This window comes from Panthera onca, chromosome C2, assembly GCF_046562875.1.
Source record: "Panthera onca isolate mPanOnc1 chromosome C2, mPanOnc1 haplotype 2, whole genome shotgun sequence".
Taxonomy (NCBI): domain Eukaryota; kingdom Metazoa; phylum Chordata; class Mammalia; order Carnivora; family Felidae; genus Panthera; species Panthera onca.
In genome coordinates, this window is record NC_138347.1 from 157,741,167 (window position 1) to 157,759,931 (window position 18,765).

General features: G+C 46.3%; 1 protein-coding gene across 2 annotated transcripts in view; it reads left to right on the top strand.

Annotated features, from left to right (window-relative positions):
* ABHD5 (abhydrolase domain containing 5, lysophosphatidic acid acyltransferase) overlaps nt 1-18,223 on the top strand; it is a 31,590-nt gene extending 13,367 nt beyond the window's left edge. Inside the window, exons 3-7 of one of the 2 annotated variants that reach the window (XM_060638084.3) lie at nt 1,631-2,003; nt 10,127-10,281; nt 12,664-12,775; nt 15,255-15,441; nt 15,973-18,223. In XM_060638084.3, the coding sequence (XP_060494067.1) occupies nt 1,631-2,003; nt 10,127-10,281; nt 12,664-12,775; nt 15,255-15,441; nt 15,973-16,062 (917 nt within the window). In that variant the 3' untranslated portion in view covers nt 16,063-18,223. The remainder of the gene's footprint in view (nt 1-1,630; nt 2,004-10,126; nt 10,282-12,663; nt 12,776-15,254; nt 15,442-15,972) is intronic. The other variant, XM_060638085.3, reaches the window with a different exon arrangement.
* Nucleotides 18,224-18,765: the final 542 nt, after the last annotated feature.

The window sequence follows — 18,765 nt, forward strand, 5'->3', positions numbered from 1 at the left end:
GGAAACTCCACTGCATACCCATCAAAGAATGAGAGTAAAAAATTAGTTTTGTCATGAAAACAGTTTTGACCTCCTAGATCTCCTGGAAGGGTCTCAGGGACTCCCCAGAGATCCTGACTGTGCCTGATCACATGCTCTAGGTGTTCCAGAACACATGGCCTTGTGTGGTGAAGCACTTACAGGACTGGAACAAGGTAACCTGGTCCAGGCCCAGACCTGCAGTCTGGTGGTGTCAGGACCTTGGATGAGCCACTGTCAGTTTCCCATTTGCTACCTGTAAAATGAAGGGGCAGGATGATCCTTAGAGTTCCTTCTGGTGCTAGTTTCGTAGGATTCCTTAATTCTGCGTTTCAGTGGTGTGGAAACCTGTTTTTAAAATTTCTTACGAGCGCTGAAATTTGCCCAAACCTGCACTGTTGGGGCAGGGCAGTCCTGGTGTCTCTGGGTATATACTTCCTGGCAGTGGTGCTTACTGGCTCCCTACTGATTCCCTACCAAGAGAGTCTGGGGGTGCAAAAAGGAATGAGAATCGGGCCCTGGTTCAGTGTCAGATGTGAAAACAAGTGGGGTGAGCTGCCCAGTAGAGGTTACAGCTGGTGTTGACGGGAATACGCAGACATCTGTGTTCAAAATGCTGCCGGGCTTTGCTTTGGTACCGATGCTGGATCGTGTCCTTTTCTAAACCGACGGCATTTCCCCCCATTTGGAGGCCTGGGCTCCATTACTATTCTGAATGAATGCTGAGTTTCCTCTTTACTGCTACTGTGTGGTACAAAACCTGAGAGTATTTGTTTGGTTAAAGGGCAGAAACTCCCAGTTCTCTGGTGTTTGTCCACTACGGGTGAATACGGGCAAGTAAGTGGTATATCTAAAGTGTCAATAATTCAGGTGATAATTTAACATAAAGGAATTTCAAATTGGTTTTGTCTTTAGTCAATTTGGGGGAGATTTAAAGTGTTGAGTCCCACAGCACTGAAGGCAAGTAAAAGTTTTTATCTACAAAACTGTGATTCTCTGCATTATTGTTGGACTTGAACCAAAACTTCGTGCCAAGCCTTCCTGCCATACCCTGTCACCTCTTTTCTACTAAACTTTGAAATGACTTAAGATTCCGGTTATGTGTTTAATACAGATACTGTTAGTCCTTCCCTAAATTCCTGGTCACTTTTTAGGGAAAAATGTTCCTTTTGAGTCTGACTTCAATCTTCAGTGATTAATCTTCCAGTGTTAGACAAATTCAAGGTATTCTTTTGCTATAGTCTGCACAGTTAGAGACCTCCAAACAGTGGGTCCGTGAGCACTAAGTTCCTCTCCAATTCTAGAAGCCTCAGACCCTCATTTGGTAGATGTGAAAAGAAGTCCAAAGAACTAACACAACTTGCCAAAAGACCTCGGCGGCAGGTACTTGAGACTTCCCTGGGATAGATCTTCCCACTTAGATGAGAATTACTTGCTTCAAGAAGATGTGTGCTTTTTTTTTTTTTTTTTTTGGAATGACCTAATAAAGGCTAAAATCCTATGAATTGATACCAGTCTAGAAGATTATTAATTTCTGATTGCCCTGAGAATACTCCTCTTCTCAGGAGAAGTAGGGAAACTAAGCAGAATTTCTTTTTTATGTTTTCATTAGGTGTCCCCTGCACATACAAGAAAGAACCCGTTTGTATATCGAATGGGAATAAGATATGGACGCTGAAGTTCTCTCACAATATTTCAAACAAGACTCCGCTTGTCCTCCTCCATGGTTTTGGAGGAGGTCTTGGACTCTGGGCACTGAATTATGGAGATCTTTGCAACGATAGACCCATCTATGCCTTTGACCTGTTGGGCTTTGGACGAAGTAGCAGGCCCAGGTTTGACAGTGATGCGGAAGAAGTGGAGAATCAGTTTGTGGAATCCATTGAAGAGTGGAGATGTGCCCTGGGATTGGACAAAATGATCTTGCTTGGACACAACCTGGGTGGGTTCTTGGCTGCTGCTTACTCTCTGAAGTACCCCTCAAGGTAAGTGATGGTGACAGAAGAGAGACAGCCAGCTGCTGGTCTCTGCTAGCCTGCCTGTCTTTGGTGGCTGTTGGTGTTTGAGCCTTTCAAGACAGATTCTCTTACAGGATCCTTGAGACCAAATAGGCACAACCAGTGGCCAGTTTAGTGACTGAAATATTGATGTCAGTGTTTTCTTGTTACACTTGCTGAACATTGGTAGAAGGCTTGAGGAAAGGACTTTCTGTTTGCCAAACTTGAGAGTGTCTACAATTTAAACCACAAGTAAGAATTGTTTCAGGGGTGGGGTGCCTGGGTGGCTCAGTTGGTTAAGTGTCCAACTCTTGATTTTGGCTCAGGTCATGATTGCATGGTTTGTGAGTTCAAAGTCCCACATCAGGCTGTGCACTGTAGTGCAGAGCCTGCTTGGGATTCTTTGTTTCCCTCTCTCTCTGCCCCTCCCCTGCTCATGATCTCATGATCTCTCTCTCTCTCTCTCTCTCTCTCTCTCTCTCTCAAAAATAAATAAATAAACGTTAAAAAAAAAAAAGAATTCTTTTAGTGGTATTGTTTATTGTTATTGTTATCATTAGATCTCTGGGCTCAACAGGCTTTTACTAACCTTTTTCAGGTTATAATAAAGTGTAACAGGAACCCAAAGGTGAGAAATTAGAAGCCCTGGGGGCCAATGTTATTTTTTGGTTTAGAGCAAATCCTTCAGCCTGGAAGCTTCAGTTTTCTCACCTGTAAACTACAGAAAATATATCTGCATAGTGTATCTGACAGGGTTTTTATTATCTGTGCCCTACCTTTATTGTTACAGATTCATTTTTCAGAGTCATTTTGAATTAATGACTTGAATTTTGCTTCAGAATCTTTGTACTTCTGCTTTCTTTGTTTACCTTATTTTCTTGTGCTATTTCCTATTTGTTTCAGCTCTGAGTGAAGGTCACATTTGAGTGCTGAGAAAATAGAAGAAAAGCTTTTTTTTTCCTTATCATTCGGAAAGAGACAAAAAAAATCAACATTCTTATGTTGCCAGTGCATTTTCTCGTTAGACTAATTTTTAAATCCAGAATTGCAGCCAACTTTGACGGTGAGGTCTGTGAAGGAAACCTCGGATGATGGTCGTTTGTTTTCAGATGGCATGCACGCACCTGTGAGGCCGCCCCGTCACGTGACCTCAGGTGTGCCGTCGACACTCGGAAGCGTGGGGCAGCAGCCCTGCGTCCCTGAGGTTTCCTTCCCTCAGACAGTGGCTTTTTCTGTACACGTTCTTTGTCTCAATTTCAGCTTTAACACTTTCTGCCCTTTGGAGAGTTTGTAGTCCTGGGTGTGCTGGCCGGTTGTAGTCTTGTCAGATGACAGACCCCTTCTTCCAAAAAAAGCCAGCAAATTTTCTGTTTCTAGTTGGCTTTTGGAATTTACTATCTTCTACTGTGTCCTACTCGTAGTGGAAAGTAAGAGAAGGAAGTGGATACTTTTCAGGCGTAAGATAACAGGGGACTCTTTGCAGCGGGGCTGGGCTTCCTTTGTTTCTCATCAGGGGTTTATTATGTTTCTCTTGTGGTATTTATTCTTTGGCGCCGTGATACAGGACTATGTGGGCTAGACCCTGGCCGTGAATCCTGGCCCTTCATGGCTATTTACCATTTAGGTCAGTTGGTGAGAGTTTCATTTGCAGTTACGAAGTACTCCAAAGAAATCAGTGATTCAAAAGAGAATGAGCACTTTGTTTTTATTTGTTTATTTATTTATTTAAATTTTAATTAGTTAACATACAGTGAAATACTGGTTTCAGGGATAGACTTCAGTGATTCTTCACTTACATGCAACACCCAGTGAAGAATGAGCACCTTCAAACTTTCTATGAAAGAGAAAGAACAGCAACATACTTTGAATGGCATGGTGGGCAGCACAAGTCTCTGAAAGCAAGCCAGTGGTTCCTGCAGTGGGCCGCAGTTTAGAAAATGCGTTTTGAATGCTTGTGCCTAATGCTAGAAAGAAAACTAAAGAAAAGTGTCGGGACCGAGAACCACCAAGAGAATGCTTGAAATAATTAGCATGTTTAAATCGAGCGATTGCTACCCAGTATTTGAGAAGAAGTCTATAGACCATGTTGGCTATTCAAGCCTATATTCTTACCTGTATTACTTACATTATTAAACAGAAGTTAATTTCGAAATAGTGAGGTCCTCTGGATTTTCAGATATCCCAAATCATGCATGACATTCAGTCGGACCACTGTGGTTGGGCACATGGTGGTGCCCAGTGTTACGTTCATGAAACAAGGAGGCCGTCAGACTGAGGTGGCTGTGATGCTCTCGTGGCCTACGTAAGCAGATTACAGTCCAAGCCTGTAATTGCCTCAAGGTTATGAAATTGAAACCTAAAAACAACCAATCACAAATAGCCAACTTGGTTTTAACCTACAGCCAGTCAGATAATTTCTTAGCTTCCACGCATTCTCTACATAAGTCTTTGCCCCGCTCCTTTTGCTGGAGCGCATCTAACCACTCACTGCCACATTCACATTTTTGCTCAAATAAACTCTGGACATTTTCAATATGCCTGCTTTATCTTTTAACAGTATTAACTGAGTATGGAACTACCTACTCTCAATGTCTCTTACCCAGCTTTCACTTGATCCAGCTCTTTGAAAAGATTTTCATTTTTTTTTAGAGCAGTTTTAGGTTTACCACCACATTGAGAGGGAGGTACAGACTTTTTCTGTATAATTCCTGCCTCTACACTACACATAGCCCTTCCCACAGGTACCATTTTTTATTGTGCTGTCATGAGATTAAATCTTTGAGGGCCACCCTGGTGCCTCAGTCGGTTGAGCATCCAACTTTGGCTCAAGTCATGATCTCACGATGTGAGCCAATGATTTGAGCCCCATATTGGCTCACTACCGTCCCCGCACAGCCCGGTCTGGCTATTCTGTCCCCCTCTCTCTCGGCCCCTCCCCCGTGTTCTCATGTTCTCTCTCTCTCTCTTCGCTCGCTGTCTCTCAAAAATGAATAAACATTAAAATATATAAATCTTTGCTTTTCAGGAAGATTTTGCAGGGAGGGGGTTGAGAAGAAGGAAAAAATGATCTAGTTGAGATCAGATGAGATGCACATAATTTCCTTCACTCACTGTGCATCTTTTCTTGTGTCTCTGTTTTTTCTCCTAATGGACTCTGAGTTACCTTTTTCTTTGTTTCCTCCAGTATAACAAATACAATCTTTCTTTTTCTTTCTGAAGTAAAACAATTTTTTTCTACACGTGCAGGAACAAACCCAAAGACAACAGTCCATACCTATTTCTGTTCTCATCTTTTATGGGTAGCCCCATTCTTCCTTTTTTATTTTTATAGGGCAGTTTGAGGTACAGAATGAAAGTGCATAGTTTACTAGTTTAATGTACTTGTTTAGGAAGCGTTCTTTTGCTAGAGAACAGATAAAACCCGATCCATTTTTTTCCCTAATTTTTGCTTCATTCAGTCAACATAAGATGCTTCATGTCGATGAGCAGCAGAGTGTCTCTGTCCATAAAAGTTGTTTTGTGGCCTAACTTGTGGCGGCAGTCACGTATTTTCCCAATTCTTAATAAAATGGTTGAAAACTGAGCGTTCAGCGGTTGTGATGCTTTATGTAGAAAAGCACCTGGATGATTCCTCCATTGAAATACTGGTAATGAATGAAATACTTTAACATTACATTCCAGCAGGTTGGTTGTGTTTAAAGAATGTTTCTTATATAAGTTTTTTTATGTTTATTTTTGAAAGAGAGAGACAGAGCATGAGCTGGCGAGGGGCAGAGAGAGAGGGAGACTAAAGCAGGCTCCAGGCTCTGAGCCGTCAGCACAGAGCCCGACGCGGGGCTTGAACTCAAATACCGTGAGATCACGACCTGAGCTGAAGTCGGATGCTTAGCCGACTGAGCCACCCAGGCGCCCCTAACGAATGTTGAGAGACTGTATGTTTTTAGAAGGCTTAAGATGTGCTGGAGAAGAGATACAACTTAACCTGCTGAGGGGTGTGAAGGGGGTGGGCAGGTCCGTGGGAGCTCTCGAGGAGAACCTGGCCCAGTATGACACCTGAAGAAGTGCAGTGTAAGCTGAGGTTGAGTCTCAAGGGGAGAGCATTGTAGGCAGTGGGGAAAGAAATTGCTAGGTGGACAGCTCGGGCCCTTCTGGAAAGGCCATGTGGCTGGTGAGCAGCGGGGTTACAAACCGGTGTGTAGGTTTCTTTAAATGGGGCCACAATCACTATGTCCCATCCCCCAAATGAGCTTCGTTCATCTCGGTTCGCTTACCACGATGTGTATGAGAGATGCCATCGTCGTTCCATTTGTAGGTTGATGTGCTGTGTCGCAAACAGTAGGGCCACTCGCGGTGTGAGGCGTCACGGGCTGCCATCCCACTACCTTCCTCTTCAGGCTGTGTGATCCCCCGTAAGGTGGGCGTGGGAGAGCGTCGAGTGAGCCAAGCGCACTACGCCATAAACACCTTGTCATAAACTACGGAAAAGGCCCGTGTGGAAACTTACTGATTTGGGAAGTGTTTGGCCAAGAGAATAGATACAGTAGAATAGGTTACGACGGGTCCTTTCTTCTGCACGGAATGACCTTCAGGTCTTCTGACCTGCAGCCTTGCCTGGCTCTGTCTCCTGACGGTACAGAGACGGGCTGAGCATTTTCCTGCCAGCCCCACTTGAGAAGAGAGGCTCCTCTACTTGGCCTGAAGTCGGGGGTCTTTCGTGCCTTGTTCTCGGAGCTGCTGCCTTGTCCCTCAGAGGCGGGAGCCGGCGGGAAGTGCCTTGGGGCCAGCCTTGGGGCCGAGGGTTCTTCCTCTGGCTTTCCCTGCTCCTTTCCTTCTTCTGTAAGTAGGTCCTTCGGTTCCCTTGTGCTCTTTGGTTCTAGGCCTGATTGTCTTCTTGTATCATTTCTGGCTGGTGGCTGACCTTAAAGCCCATGAGAGTCAGGTTTATATAAAATACCCTTGCTGGCATTCAGACTCCCTCCTCCCCGCCTGTCGGAGCAGAGGTCATCCCCTGCTCTGCCCTTGGGCTGTAATGTGCTCACCATCTTCAAATTCGAGACCTACTCCGGTGGCCGATTTGAAGAATGCCTCTTCAAGCGTTTCGACACGGATAGGCTCTTCTCTCCTTCCTGCTCTGCCAGTTCTTTTCCTGTCGTTTGAATCAGTCTCTCTTTCTTGGCGAAGGAGTCTGATAGCGTGACTCACGTATGCCATCTTGCCAGACTCATTCCTTAATCCTGGATGTGAACCAGCAATCCCGTCAGGCTGTCCTCTGTGGACTGTCAGAGGGTTGGGTCGACATTACTGTAAGTTTAGATACACATTTAAACCAAGTAACTTCTGTCAGGCAAGGAGGTAATCTTGTCACCAGCAGAGCTGGTGAGAAGGTAGCCTCGGAACTCGGACTGGTGCGAGGTTATAGTAACCTGTGGTCAGGCTTTCTTGAAGACTCAGAGTTCAGTGCCTCACTGCGCACGTGGTTCTGGCCACCGTCTTCTCACGCCCCCTACAAAAAGTCTTCTCTACCAGCCTTCCCAGTTTTGCTGCTATAACTGGATAACATTTCCTGGACATTTATTAACAGCCGCAACCTAAGTGCTCTGGTGGTCTGTCTCATTTAGAAGTCTTCTAACCAGAAATAAGCAAGTTCTTTTCTGAGGCATTTTACATCGAGTGGAGGCAGATGATCTATAACTCCAGGTTAGACGTTTTGGCAGTGCTTTTAAAAAGTTGTTTTCAAGCTTTTTTGACAATACTCTCTCACTAAGAATCGTATGTGTGTCTGAGATAAAAGTTCCATGGAATGGTACTCACACTTGTTAAATATTTTGCTGTTCCAAACCGTGCAATTAAAAAGACCAGCTGGCTGACTCCCACTAATGGGTAGTGGCCTGCAAGGCTAATATAAGAAATAATAGTGACCAAAACAATCCAGACTTGCACTAAGTGCTGTGCTTACTTTATGGGTATAGTTAGTAAAATTTCTATATACTTACATGCTTTCCTTTCTGAGTGGAAACATGGAACAACCTAATATTCCAGATGTTTACTGAGCGTCTGCTGTGTGCTAAGCACCATGCTAGGCTGAAGACACAAGACTGAACAATTGTTGGGTCAATTCACTCCCTTCAAAAAAAAAAGAAAGTTAGCCTTCTCTAGTGTGTGTACTTTGCATAATTTGTTAAACTGGCATTTTTATCTACGGATGCTATTTTGAAGATCTGTATGAAACCAGGCAAGCCAAAACTAAGGCAGAAACAAGGCAGTCACTTAGCTAGAGATAGACCGGACCTGACCTCCCTCACAGTTTCCTTTGTCCTCCCCCTTCTTGGCTCAGCAGGTCAGTACGAGCCTAGAATAGACGGGGCAGGACCCCCAAAGAAATTCATAACAAAGTTTAATTTACCTTAAAGTTTTTAAGGTAAAATATGTGTTAACAAAGAGTTCATTTTTCTCTTCAGGAGCCGAGTCATAGTGAATACTACGAGCTGTTTCCTAATGGGAATCTCTGCTGCTTTCGACTGGGTGACTGTGTCATTAATTCCACTGAAACCTCTGGCATGCCTGCCTCTCCCCGCCCCTCAGGTCTCACTGTGGGCTGTAATAAGGAATTTAGGAGGAAGTCCATTATCAGTTAGCCTCTGCCGTTAAAAAAAAAGCAAACAAACTCCTTTTCATCCCCTTCCCATACACCAGTAGAAAATAGTCTCATGAAGTATATGGAAATCTCACGTATTACACATCTCCACACAAGATTGGTAGCTACACTCTACAAATCTTTTCAGTGCTCGAAATCTGGGATTTCAGGGTTAGGACTGGCCTAGAGTTGATACAAGTTAAGCTTTACCTTTACCTATATGTCATCTTATGTTGCTTGGCCTGTTCTTGGGGGAGAGAGAGAACCTTCTGCTCTATGGCCTGTTGGCACGGTTTAGTTTACTGCAGTCGGGAAATGGGGGTTTATCCCTGCTTCCGCATTAAGTAGCCGTATGTCCCGGCGCAGGTCACACAGTGCACCTCAGTTTCCTTCTCATCTGTGAGATGAAACATTGGGCCGCGTGTTCTCAAGGGCCCTTGGAGCTCTGTGCTCTGGGTCCGTCCTCTAAAGCTTTGTATTTGAGAAAATGCAGTCAAAGCAAAGGACTCCTTATCAACTCATCTTTCTCTGTGGTGGCAAAAACAATAAAACATTTTACATTGGGAATAGTAGCCATCTGTGCCCATGTTCTGGCTTCTTTACCTTTCTGTTTCAGTCATGACTTAGGGAAGGGACGTAGGAATCATTGTCCATTTGTCCTTGGGATGTTTTTGCTGGCATTTTTTGGCTGTTTTGGTTATCGCTGAATATCACGTGAGTCATGAGGACCTTTGTGCCCTGTTCAGGATCTTTATGGCCTATGACACCGGATGCGGGCACGTGGGAGTACTGCTGGTAATTCTGGTCCTCCCTCGTCAGGAGGAGGTTTCATAAGATGGAACAATTAGAGCTGTTAGTGATAGGAAAGGATTTTATGTGAGATTGGGCTGAGAATTTTCTATGTCTTTGGTCATTAAAGAAGAAAATTAGGAAAGGGTTAGGAACAGAATCTGTTCTCAGTGTATTGTGATCTCATGGGTAGGGCATATGTGCTCATGCTTACCAGACTAGGGGAAATTTCAGCCCATTGTCTGTGTTTATGGAAAGTTTATTTAAAAGTCCTTTTGAACCCACCTTAAGTGCTAATTAATGCCTCTTAAATTTTTAGAATGACTGCTTCACAGGAGATCGCTGTTGTTGGTATCTGAAGCTATTTGACGAGGGTAATATTGATCTTCAGTCATTTCTACAGTGTCAGCCACTGTTGTGACGCTACTCTTGTTGTAGCCTTTATTATCCACGTTTACCTCCAGGAAAAAGGAAGCCCTCTTCCTCCCGTAAACCTCTCAGCTCCTATCACATCTGAAAGTTTACACGCAATAAGATCATGATGTGACTGGTCAGCCATTAGTCTTGTCTTTAGTATGAAAGTTTTTGAGGTGGTTGATTCTACCTTTGCTTTATAAACCATGTTAATTCTTTAGAGTCCTGGGGTGAGATTGCCAAATGAAATTGTTTCTGTTCTTCCTCCCTACAGGGTTAATCATCTCATTTTAGTGGAGCCTTGGGGTTTTCCTGAGCGGCCGGACCTTGCCGATCAAGACAGGCCAATCCCAGTGTGGATCAGAGCCTTGGGAGCAGCACTGACTCCCTTTAACCCTTTGGCTGGCCTCAGGATTGCAGGCCCCTTTGGTGAGTGCTTACATCCGTATCTTAGGAAAGCTATGTGTTTATACATTGGTAGTAGAGGAGTAATTACTGATCGCCACTGTTGGTCAGAACCTTAAAAACAGACTGAATCTTTTTCTCCTCCTCTGAATTACTAATTTACTAAATTACTTTTTTTCCTCCTTCTCTAAAAAGTACCAGTCCTTTCATAAAGATAATGAAACTGGATCTTCTCAAAGAGGAGATTTATAGATAGATAGGTAGGTAGATAGATTTATATATATAAAACATACTGTAAACATTACAGGTAATTAGCAGAACTGAGAAGGCAGGAAATGCTGCAGGTGAGCTAGCCCAGGGCACGAGGAGAAGAAGTGAAGCTTGTTGACCTGTTGGGGATATTAGAGAGGCTTTGGCTAGTTGGCAATACGCAGCTGGCAGATCACAAAGCCTGACTTGATTGACCATGGGGCAACTGGGTATGGCCAGATTCCCTAATTGCCCCATAATGTCAGAGTGTTAAGAAGATAAAATCACCCTTTTCCACCCGAGGTTCTGGGGACTCGTGATCTGTGTTTCTGGTCATATTTTGAAATACAAGGGTTAGTCTCTGATTTAGAGCTGATTCCACCCTCAGCTCCTCTGTCTCCACCCCAAAGCCAAGGGAATTAATTGCCTTTCCTCTTTGACCCGATGGCGATGGTCTGGACCTCTGCTCCCCTCTCATCGCTTGTATCCGTGAGGAGTGCTGGTAGCCGCAAGTAGCTGAACACCGAAGTGGTCTGAACCACAGGGCCTTTCGTTGTTCCCGTAGCAAGCAGGCTGGAGGCAGGTGGTCCGCATTTGTTGTACTAGCTGGCTCGTTGACGTTGGCCTTGGGGCCTGCAGCTGTGATTCCTGACCTTTTTTCCTCACGTTGTTTGGCTGCTATGGCGGGAAGCCTCATCTCACGAAGCAGCGCTCTGAGCAAGAAGAAAGGAAAGAGTGGAAAATGGCCTTCTCCCCATGATGCTCTTGGTCAGGGAAGAAAGTTTCCTTGGAAGGCCCCAGCAGGCCTCCCCATACGGCTCTGCCCACCCCTGGTTCTTGCACTGGCAAGGAACAATACGTATCTGTGGCTGATCGATCATGATTTGCTGCCAGGGGCTGGAGTGAGGGGCCCACTTACCTGGGCATGTTGCTGCCTAACTCATAGACAAGAGTCAGCTTCTGTCAGCAAGACGAGAGGAGAGGGATGGGGGAGGGTGTGGAAATAACTGCTGCAGAGGTGGCTGTAGATTCTGCTCCCCTCTTCCTAAGTATTAGGCCCCTCTTTGCCCTATGCCCCTTTGGAATAGGGAGAACCACGGGACTGCACAGGGTTTGGGTTGGTGACCACAGCACTCTTCCTCAGCGCTCTGACAGATAGCCTTTGTGCCCCACCCACAACCCTTTCACCGTCCCCCCCCCCCCCCCCAGTAGTACAGAGCCACTCCTCTTAGGTGTCCGGTCCTCCTTTGATGGACTATTCAAAACTGCATTTAGTCTGTACAGTCCTGAAATACAAGTGGATTATGCTTGATCACAGTTCCACATGTAGCGAGTGTGGGAAGAGTAAAGTATGAAAAGAAACTAGGAGACAGTAGTTGGGGAGGGAGGGGGGCTCCTTAGGAGTGGCCCCTCCCGCCATGCCCCCTGTCTGCCACTGTTGCTGCACATGGTCGGGGTGGGGGGGGGGGGTCATGTAGAATATCAACCACATCATCAGAATTCTCCACCGAGCTGTAGAATTCCTTCAGAGGTGGGAAGGAGGGCCGGTGAAGAAGACCTTGCTAGAATGATGGGCGGTGACAGCAGAAAGGGAACCTGGCTAGCCCCTGGGGCCCCAGTAGGGGCAATAGGGACCAGATGGAAGCTTCTGCCCTTCATCCTTTTTCCTCTGGGGGCCTTGGCCCTACTTCTCACCTCAGGAGTGGATGGCCTTAGCCGGGAGGATTGGAAGTGTCCAAAATCCCGCAGAGACTCGGCTCATTTTTCCACAGAAAGACTTGTATATCCCAGTTTGTTTATTTAGAGGCTAATGTGTTACAATTGCGGGAGAACTAAAGATTAATAAATTAACTTAAGCCATGTTTAATGGAATTTATTTTCCTATGAAGACAAGTCTTAGAAAGTTAACTTGTACGTTTTGAGCTCCTGAAACACACCTGTAAGTCAATGTAGAATACTCTTTACTCCTTATTTTAATGCTTAGGGAACCTGAGGAGAGCAGCTACTAGGCCCCGGGCTCTTTTCCACCTAAAATGTACACTTTAACACATGTGGCTGTGTCTGCGTGTAACGCCCGTTCTGGGAGCAAACACAAAGCCTCTCTCTGTTAGTCGGCCAGTTGACTGTAACTCAAAACGTTCACTTCCCGTTACATAGGCTTAAGTCTCGTGCAGCGTTTAAGGCCTGACTTCAAGCGGAAGTATTCCTCAATGTTTGACGATGACACGGTGACAGAGTACATCTACCACTGCAACGTGCAGACTCCAAGGTACGGGTTAGGGTTCCAGTTTACCGTGTCGGCGCTTGACACATTCCTTCTTTGAAAGCATGCGAGTAGTCGAGACTTTTGTCAGTACTTAAATGACGGATGCTTGTTAACGTACCCCCTGCTCGTGGGGTGTCTGCTACGCAAAACTGTCCCGGGTTCCGCTGGGAGATGCGGCAGCAGTGTGTGCTGTCTCCCCGCACGGTGTCCTGGGTAAGCCGAGGGGGCCGTGGTCCTGGGCACCTGCAGGAGGGGGTCGGAGGTGGGAGGTAAAGCAGCAATGCAGATAAAACCGCGTTTCCGAACCGAGTCTGCATGTTCTGCGAGAAAAGCGCTGCCAGATTAAACAAAAGGAAATAGTTGGCGACCCCAGGGATCTTTTTAGAGACTTTTGCTCTGCCAAAGGGCATTCGGTCTCACAAACTTCACAAACGCCCGGGAGATGCCCTGCAGCGTGGTTCCAGGTCACGTGATGACAGCGCTCCTCTTTTGCTGAGCACTTTTTTAATGACCCTGGGCCGGCGGGGAGAAGCTCTGCTCCCGTGGGTGAGGAATACCTGGGGGCTGGGAGACAGGGAGGGAGTTGTGCAGGCGTTTTGTCAGTGAGTAGAAGAGGGGAGACACCACAGGGAGCAAGAGGGCCAAACAAAGGTGTTTCTTTCTTGTTTTTAAATATGACTTAGAGATGTTAGGTGCAAGGCACCAGTGGACAGAACAGCCTGAAGATAGTGGGGAGCTAGGAGGAGCCTGGAAGACAGGGCCGCGGAGTTGTAGGGAGAGGGTCGAGCACACGGCAGGCCGAGGACAGCCCCGGTTCTCCTGCCTCATGGCATACCAGACTTGCTGGGGGCAGGGCGGGGGGGGCAGGGGGGGACTGTCAAAAGTGTGACCCCTGAACTCTCTGTTTCTAAGACTGATTCGGTGGGCGGGGCTGCATGTTAAATCCTTCAGATGACTCCAGTGTGGGTGGGTCACGGGCCACACTTCGGACCCTGCAGGTGGTACCCCAGCCTTCCAAGGTTCCGACTTGGGTGACACGCCGAGAGGCCAGGTGCAGAGGCAGCCTCCCTCGCTTTTGGCTGAGAACGCGCACGCCTGCTTAGTTAAGGGGCGAGGCCGTGGCCACTGTTGTGCTGAAGTCTGAGTCTTGTTAGTAAAGTGGGTTAGAGCTCCTCTGCCAGGAGTGAGGGAGGCTGGGAGGTTTGGGGTCCCGAAGAGATTGACGACTTTGTGACTCACTGGGCCGTGGGGTCTGGCAGATTAGGACGGCACCCTGTACGGAGTCGTCCAGCAGTTTTTAGCGGCCAGCCCCAGGTACCTCACCTGTTTTCCCGCGTGGTCTCCCTGCTTTCCTGTCCCCCTGCGTTTCGTGACTGCGTGTGCCGGCACGGTGCCAGTTCGCTGTCTTTCTTACGGTGGAACTTGGCTTCTTCACAACAGGCAGTTCAGAGTTCTGCCTAGTACTGCAAGGAAACCGAAGTGACAGCTGAGCGGATCTGTCCTGGGAGTTTGCAGAGTGTGCTGTGTTCTTTTGTGTGACGGGCGGTCAGGTGTGGCCACAAGAGAAGACACAGGCTCAAGAAAGCGAAGTTTGTTATACTCACAGGACCTAGAAAGGGGTCACTGAGTGCCACGAGGCGGGACAGGGAAGCACGAGACTTTGGTCACGTGGCAGAAAACAAGCGTGAAGGGAAAGTGAGGCCAGAAGTTTTATTGGGTCCTTCAGGAGAGGCAAGGCCGGGCGCGGCAGACGGTTTAGGACCGGCTAGTGGACCGGCTTCGGTAGGCTCTGAGATCCGTGGCTGGTCACTCGTTCCCTGGTGCCCGGCCCTGGACGACTGAGGCAGAGGGACGCTGCCTCCTGGGTGGTGGGCAGGACAGAAGAGGCGTGGCACTGCTGGACTGCTAGCTGGCAGGTGACCGGCGTGGTCCCGGGTGAGCCCTTCGCCATCTCTGAGAATGGGCCGCTCCAGGCCGCTCCAGGAGGCGGCCTCTCCCTTGCCAGAAAGGGCTTTTTAAGCAGCAAATGTCATGATATGCAGGAAAGAAAAAATGTAAACGCACAAGGAATACTCAATCTGCATTTCTTCTCATCTTGGTATCTTTACTATTGCAGGTAAAAAGTTGGTGCCGTGCACGTGTTGGAAAGCTATGTTCTACATTTCAAAATGAGTTACAGTGAAGAAAACATGTTAACTCTCCATAGGGAATTGAATAATTTAATGATCGGGAACTAGGGTTGCATGTTTGATTTAGAAGAGGGTGACTTAATCAGCTGGAGTTGAGAAAATCTTGTTTACCTAACAAAAGCGTGTACCTTCTGTGGGGTTTGTTTCTTACACTTTCTAGTGCGCCATTTTCTGTTTAAACTGAGGTTTTTCTTCGGGAGAAGTTAAATATGAGCGTTTTGATAGAGACGGTGGGAGTGCGATGCATGCTCCTCCCCCGAAGTCACATGTGTGTTGTTTTCCTTTTCCTTAAGTGGTGAGACAGCGTTCAAAAATATGACCATTCCCTACGGATGGGCAAAAAGGCCAATGCTCCAGCGAATTGGCAAAATGCACCCTGACATTCCGGTTTCGGTGATCTATGGCGCCCGATCCTGCATAGATGGCAATTCCGGCACCAGCATCCAGTCCTTGCGACCACATTCGTACGTGAAGACGATAGTAAGTGTGGGGTCAGTCTGGGCTTCCAGTTGCAGGTGCAGCCTGCTCTGTCGTGTCGGCCTGCGGGCAGATTCCGCGTCATCCCCGAGCGTTCAGAGCCTCCGTCAGGACCTGATGCCACGTGTGACGACGGACAGGGCTTGACTCGCACACCTGTCCAGGCCAGCCTTGCCTGTCCCTAGAGCTGTGGCATCTCCCACGCGGGAGAAGGACACTCCAGTGGCCCCTGAGCAGCTCCCCCCTCACAAGGCAGCATGTTCTCCCTCGGTTCACTTGATCTGCTGGCGCGGGTCAATTTAGAATGGCTCTCTGCATGTAAACTTGTAGTAAGGTCCAAGAGATCTTTCCCTTGGTTCTCAGATTCTTTAGTTGATGGAGATACATAAAAGGTACTGCAGATCCGTGTTGCTCATCCCCTTACGTTTTATTTCTGTGTAGCTTTGTCACTTTCATTGCTAGGTGCCTTGTTTATGTCCTCGTGTTTTTTTAAATGCCTTTGCTCACCGACCTCCTGACGCCTTCCTTTCCCAGGCCATTCTCGGGGCGGGGCATTATGTGTATGCAGATCAACCGGAAGACTTCAACCAGAAGGTCAAGGAGATCTGTGAGACCGTCGACTGAGCATACTGGCGGGGACGTGGGGCAGCCTGCGGACTGATACGGTGCCTCCGCGATAGTGCACAGTCCCCCCTGCAGAGTAAGGACTGCAGCAAAAGACCAAGCGGTCTTGTCGACTGTCCTTCGCACACACTTTCTTTGTGAAGTTGCCTGCACATTTAACTCAGTTAGTGCCTTCTAGAAGAATGGCTTTCCTTTCTCCTACACAAGATCAAACTATTCAAGAGTCTCCAAATCTAATAGCTTTAGTAAAAGGTTATCTGTCCCTCTGCTGTACTGAAAGATTGTCACTTTTCAACTGAAATAGTACTACTTTCTGTCTAACTTTGTTGTGTCCAGTACTTTTTATATTTCAGTCTATTTTGCCAATTAAACAAGTGACTACTGGGTCTATAACTTTATATACTGGAAAGGTGCACTTTATTTTCTTTGCTTGTATTTACCATGTCTAATGACTGATCTAGGTCATCACGATTTTGTGTAAAAATTTATCACTTGTTTAGAATCCTCCTCTTTGTTTTTGAAGTGGAGTGCTGATGAAACGGCATTTTGGTTTAAAAAGATGGGAGTTGATCACCAGCATTAATTTCTGTGCTTTTCCTCTGTTCTCTATTTAAGGCTGCAAAGCCATGGTCAACATTTTAAATGTGGCTCATCCTGATGTATCTCAACAACGTAATTCCTTGACATCTTTTATATCTGGTATAATTGTGTACTTCCAGGGAAACACGACATTAATACTTACGCGATTTAAGGACTGCACAGCCCTAACTAGACGTCTGTCCTTTCTTGCCCCGTCAACACTCTTTTCTAGGAGCCAGCTGCAGCAGAAGGAACAGACTTCCTTCTGAGGGGATGTTAAGACTGTTACCTTCCAGTAAGCCGTCATGTATTGTCGTTAAGCTCGAACTCTCATCGATGGGTGCTGAAACGGGATTACGTTTTAACCACTGAAATAGACAAATAGGTGGTGCTCTTATGTCTCAAGGCACCAGAAGGGAGATGGCACTAGGTGGTTGGGGTTCTTTGGTTTTCATTTGCGAGGTTTGTGTTGATGAAATGATACACATACTTGAAGTTATATTATGAAAACTGTATAAGGTTGATGGAACTCTTTGACCATAACTGCCATCAAGTATAACACTTTGTTGCTGTTTTAAAACGAGGAAAACTTTGAAACTGTGAAAATTACCATGTGGTAACTGGCTGCTGAGAAGACGCTCCAAAAGAGGAAGTTGAACAGGATTGTGAGCAACAAGGCATCTTTGCCTTACGTTCCAGTAACATTGCTTGTCTGGGAGAAAGGTGGTTATATAAATAAAAACGGTGAACTAGAGCAAAGAAAGGTTTAATGGTTTTGACTGTTACCTTTTTTAAATGGTTGATTAGGAAATCTACAGTTAAGAAACATAAGGTTGTATCGTGTTGATTAACTGCCAGAAAGACCGAATGTTCTGTTTTCAACCATACCTTCCCTACTAAGGAAAAGGCAAATTGTACTGAAGCACAACAGATAGTTCCCAGCGAACAGTTCGTCTCACTTGGCACCTAAACTAGGTTACGGCCAAAGGTAACACGAGAGCCCAGGCACGCTGCCCGAGTTCTCTGCCTGACGAACAAAAGTAGTCTGTACTTTGCAGTTAGTGTCTTTGAGGGCTAGCTCCAAACCTTTAAGTGGTACAAGTAATTTGGGGACTATTTTTGCATTTTTGACACTCTCTGCAGTCTCTCTTAATTGGGCAAATGACAGTTTTCACTGGTACAGGAGGATTTCTGTGAAGGAAACTTGGTCCCAACCCTTGGAGGGAAGCTACTAGTTCGCTTAGTAAGTGGAGTTTCTGGCCACGACATGCCAGGTGATTCGGGGAAAAGATGTACCCAGATGTCAGGTGGAACTTATTTTCCTGCTAACTGATTTTGCTTTATTTGAAAAATATTGTCAGCCTTCTTAAAAGTTGAATCTTCCCTTAGGTTGTACAACGTGTAACCTTGTGAAAATTGAGCTAGCAGAGACGGTCACGGTCCTCAAAATTCCTGAGAATAGAGTGGGTGCTAAATGTTTTCCTAAAAAAATTCTATTACGGTATTTGATCTTTGCTAAATTATGCACAGTGTACTTTAACTGGATTTTACAGAATAAATTTTACTGTGATAGTTGCACAAAGCTGCTGTATTTTTCTTGGGTTTTTGGTGTGGCCCGGTCTGTTTACACGAGTTACTGTAGGACCATGGATCCAGTGGGTGTGCGGGAAGTAACACTGGTGGGCGTTGGGAGGGAAGGCTGCTGTGCGGGACTCCGACGGCCACGCACGGCTGTTCCTGGCTTAGTGCCTCCCTTAGTGGGATGTCCACTTCCTTCTAAAACGAATTTTCAAAACAAAGTTTTCCTAGAGTTGGTTTCAGAATAGTATTTAGAAAACACTTTTGAAACGTCTCTATATATGGGGCACCTGGGTGGCTCAGTCGGTTAAGCATCCGACTTTGGATCTCGCAGGTCGTGAGTTCGAGCCCCACGTCGGGCTCTGCGCTGACAGCTCAGAGCCTGGAGCTGCTTCAGATTCTGTGTCTCCCTCTCTCTCTGCCCCTCCCCCACTCATGCTCTGTCTCTCTCTGTCTCAAAAATAAACACTAGGAAAAAAAAAGAGTGGACTGAAATGAGAAATGCATGAAGATGCACGAGGTCACAATGATGGTTAAAACACCAAA